Source organism: Gavialis gangeticus, unplaced genomic scaffold (assembly GCF_001723915.1).
Source record: "Gavialis gangeticus isolate Ggan-Ray unplaced genomic scaffold, GavGan_comp1, whole genome shotgun sequence".
NCBI classification, from domain to species: domain Eukaryota; kingdom Metazoa; phylum Chordata; order Crocodylia; family Gavialidae; genus Gavialis; species Gavialis gangeticus.
In genome coordinates, this window is record NW_017729024.1 from 130,037,518 (window position 1) to 130,042,123 (window position 4,606).

General features: G+C 48.1%; 1 protein-coding gene across 1 annotated transcript in view; it reads right to left on the reverse strand.

Moving 5' to 3' along the window:
- WDR41 (WD repeat domain 41) overlaps positions 1-4,605 on the reverse strand; it is a gene marked incomplete at its 5' end in the record, with an annotated part of 55,650 nt that extends 51,045 nt beyond the window's left edge. The window contains one exon of the mRNA XM_019518247.1: positions 4,588-4,605. Within this exon, the coding sequence (XP_019373792.1) occupies positions 4,588-4,605 (18 nt within the window). The remainder of the gene's footprint in view (positions 1-4,587) is intronic.
- Position 4,606: the final 1 nt, after the last annotated feature.

The window sequence follows — 4,606 nt, forward strand, 5'->3', positions numbered from 1 at the left end:
CCTGGGGGTTTTTAAGAGGAGGTTGGATGACCACCTTACTGGGGTCATTTGACCCCAGTGCTCTTCCTGCCATGGCAGGGGGTCGGACTAGATGATCTGCTCAGGTCCCTTCCGACCCTAGAAACTATGAAACTATAAGTTTGGACAGATGTTCTCCAGGGAGATGGGTGACACAGCGACTTGCTCGCTGACATGGCATCACATCAGATCAAGCATTGTAAAGTCGAAACTGATGTCAGAAAGTTGAAGCAGGGTGTCAATTTATAAATGCTGTATCAAAACACTGTATGTCAAGGACAGCCTGTATTCAGCATCAGCTAATATAAACTATCCTTCGCTTCAGGATAAGCAAGGTAACATCTTCCAGGACAGCCTCATTATTCCTTGCAGACTCTAAAAGAACACAATTCTAGTGCTGCTACAAAATATCAACTACTATACATTCTTGGTCTTCCATGTAGCCAGACCAAAAAGCTCTCTCTCTGGATGACAAACATAGTTTTCTGAGACTGAAAAAATTACTTTCAGACAAGAGTAATAAATTCCTATTAAATTATTTTTGTATTGTGTTTGGTACCATGAGATCACTGTCCCTAAGTGTCAAGGTTAGGGAATGTAATCAGTGTTTTCTTTTCAAACCAAGCAGTCAAAGTACTCTAAATGTTTTTGATTTTATCTTGAATTTCATGATATCTGGTATTTTCCATAAAGTGCTGGTTCCAGATTTCATGCGATTATATGGAAATTTCAGCTTCTGTTCCAAAAAACATTCTAGCACTTGTAGCTATGGGAAAAAGCCTAAACACACAAATGCTAAAGGTTCAGAAACAAGTAGACGGCTTAAAAGAAGCAAAAAGGTTTTTTTTAAACTCATTACTTAAGAGTCTCATGGTTTCTGAACAGCTGAAGTTGGCACTGTTGTAGCCAGATGATTTTTTATTCATATATTAAGTATTGCAGTAACTTGGTACAAATGCATGTTTAGGCACACGTTTATGACAAAATAAACTGCCTTTATTCCCTAGTAAAAGTGGAGTGAACCCAGCCCTATGCCTATTTAAATCACTCTACTCCAATCTGGGATAAAAGTAGCATTCAGGAAGTGGGGAATATCTAAGTACTAGAGTATATACCTGCCTGAAAAAAAAGGTTGACCCCACTGGTCTTGACGGTAAAATCTGTTGTAAATTATTCCACAGCATCCTAAGCACCCTAATTCTAATCTTACCTATGGTGAGGTCAGAGTGGTACAGACTGGTGGTTTTTGCTTTCCTCTATAGCAGTGGGAGAGATAGTTGGCCCTCTTCCTCAGACCTCAAGCATATTTTAACAGCCCTTCCAGCAGCAGGATATTGGTCAGCAGAACATTGGTTACTGTTGTCCCTCTATTTTACCTGTGGCAGGTTAGCATGCCTTGTAGTTGTGGCAGGGTTGACTGGGTAGTTTTACTAACAGGTTAGACTACAGATACGTTTAGGATGGTTTGGATAGGGATTATCCTGTCTCTGGCTAGACGACCTCTGAAGGTCCCTTCCAGCCCTATTTTTCTATGATTCTGTATCCAATGCAAGCTTGCATGCTCTACGTTGAGAAGAAAAAAATATAGCCCGTGGGCTGGATCTGCTCCATGGAGGTGTGTCACTCAGCCTGCAGGGCTTCTCACACGCCACACCTCCGCCACAGCCACTGAACCCCCACAGCCGCAATGTCATGCCTGTGTAACTCCCCTGGATCAGGAGCTAATGCCTCTCACTTCCTCCAGACCCCAACCCTGTTGTCCCCATCAAAACCAGGGTTTTTAGTGACCCTTGGTGACTAAGATTGATGGAAGGGAAAGGGAGGGACAAGTAGCTGCAGCATTAACTCTAAAGACATGCTGAAACAGAGGCGCAGTCATCCCACAAGGATTAATGGTGCTGCTGCTGCTTGCACATCATGGGAAGTCCCGCGGTCCTGATTTGGTCCATGGGGCCAAACAAGTTTGACATCACTGTTCTACATTACTTTACTTTCTGCTGTTGTTGCTATTCTACACTGTCCTAGAGAGCCTGGTAAAGCTGAAAGCTCCCCTGTTGGTGAAGTACAATTTGGCCTAAACAAAACAGTGATCACCATTAGTTATTCCACAATAGTGGGGGTCAACCTTTTTGGCATGAGTGCCACAAATTAGCCAATTACCATTCCAATCCCCCTCCCGGACCTGATCTGCTGCTCTGCTCCTTGCCCCATCTGTTTCTCTACTTTCTCCCTGATCTGCATGCTGCACAGAGAAGCTACCCATGCCATTTGTGGCGCACATGCCACAGGCTGGTCATGCCAAATTTATAAGGTACTCTCTCTTTTTTATTACTTCCTTGATATTCACTTAACATTTTGCTCTCGGTGAGTGTTGTAATGTCAAAAGCTGCCCTTCCAAAAGACAGGAGAGCTACTGAGCCACAGTGACAAAGGAATTATAAATTGTAATTAAAATTCTGTGTTGCTGTTGAAGAGTTGTACTCTAATCTTCAGCAAGCTGGAACTGAACCTTTGGAGCACCAAATAAACCCTTTACCAGTTACAAAGGAGACAGAGAAGTGGGAGAGAGGATGTTACCCTGGGCCTAGGGAAAAGCAGGAACCCAGACAAGGAAAATGGGCGTCACCTGAAGAGCAGGCAGAATTACTAGCAGCTGGAAACACCAAGAAACAGCTGCAGGTTAGAAGTCAACTAGCAGGTGTTTCTGTTTCTCTACCAAACCTAACAGCCTTTCTGTATCTGGGTATTCTTTTATTTTTAGTAATAAACCTATTTGGATTTTCTACTTTACAGTGTGTCTGGTGATAAGAATGACTTCAGTGCAGTTGCAGAAACAGGCATCCTATTCCCAGGAGGACTGCAGAACCATTTTCTTTGGCAATCCCAGGGAAACCCCAAGAGTTCAAGGGGTTCTCCACTAGGCAGTAAAGTCCTGTTAGGTTGTGCTTGTTGAAGTGAGATTTGCAAGGGAAGAAGAGTCAACGCCCCATGGATATACAACAGGGCCATGGGAAGAGGATCTAGGGCTCTGGGGTCACTCTAAGGCAGGGTTAAACAAAATACAGCCTGTGGGTTAGATCTGGCCCACCAGGCAATTTCATCTGGCCCACAGGCACCCACCAATTAATTGTACCCTGCCCAGTGAGGGAGGGCCCTGGCCTGTCCAGCACACGCAGCTTCTGGGCAGGGCCACTGCTGCCACTACAGCAGCTGCCGGGGGACCTGCTTGGTTTCCACCGGTTACTCTTCCTGTCTCTGCTAGTGCTTGCTTTGGGTAGCAAGTAGGGAAGCTGCAGCTGGGCAGGAACACAGAGCGTGGGGCTGAGGCTGGCAGGAGCCGAGAACTGGTGCTCAGCAAGGGGGCGGGAGCATAGAGCTCAGGTGGACAAGGTGTGGGCGTGTGGGGTTTGTAGGGTGTGAGGAAGAGTGGGAGGTTTGAAGACTCTGCTGGGAAACAGGGAGCAGGGCTCCCTGCCACTTGCAGCAGAGTCCTGTGAGCTACACGTAGGGAAAGCAAGTGGGGAAAGCAGCCAGCTGCATCACATGGGGCTTCTCCCTGGTGGCACAGGAGTCCCCAGAGCTGCATGTGAGTTCTGTACGATAGAGGTGGGCCAGCTTAGCTCTGCTTCTTGTCAGCTGCCACATGCAGCTCCCAGAACTGGCTGGACCCATGCATAGCTGGGCAGCTGAGCCCATGTGGGCCATAAGCACCAAGGGCCTGCGGCTGCTGGTGGGGACAGGAGCGGTGCACGATGGGGGATAGGCATCTGGGGGGGGTCCCCACAACTCTCCCCACAAACACCCAACACACACCCATGCCTTCCAACATATCCTCCACCCCCCCACGATCTTCACCATATACACTCATTCCCTCAACCACACCCCACACACAATTTACAAAATATTTGATTTTGAGCTATTATGCAATCACCTCTATATACACTATCCAAACAACTCATGAAAAAAATATTTTAAAAAATAAAATTAAAAATACATTGTAGTAGATGTTTGACTTTTAGTATATGATCTGGGTTTTTTTCTGATTCCAAAGAGGCACCTGCTCCCCCCTCCCAGGTACTTCTGGGGACAAGGGGAGAGACTTCCAGTGACAAAGATCAGGGACGGGGGAGGGGGCCTTCTGGCCCCAAGACGGCAGCTGGGGGCAGGCACCTACCAAGGGGCAGGGCTACTGCTGCGGCCCTCCTAGCTCACCAAAACCGGTTCAGCGGCCCTCCAGCTGAAATAATTGCCTGCCCCAGCCTACAGCATCGATGCAACGGCTGCGCACACCGCAGGCTGCCAGCGCCTGGTCAACAGCTCCCCAGCCCTGAGACCAGACCAGGGGCTGGTCACCAGGAACAACCTGGGAGCGTTTCCTGGAAAAAGCCTTAATGCCCCGTTCACCACCCAGCGTAAGCCTCAAATGCGTTTATAAAAACGTTTCTAATGAACCACCGCCGCCCGTATCTATGCACACACTTATACATGCGCAGTCCCGCCCAGCGCGGGGGCGGGGCCAGGTCAGCCAACCCCGCCCCGCCCTGCCCCGCGCGAGGAGACCCAGCTCACCTCGGCAAGCCCCTGCGGC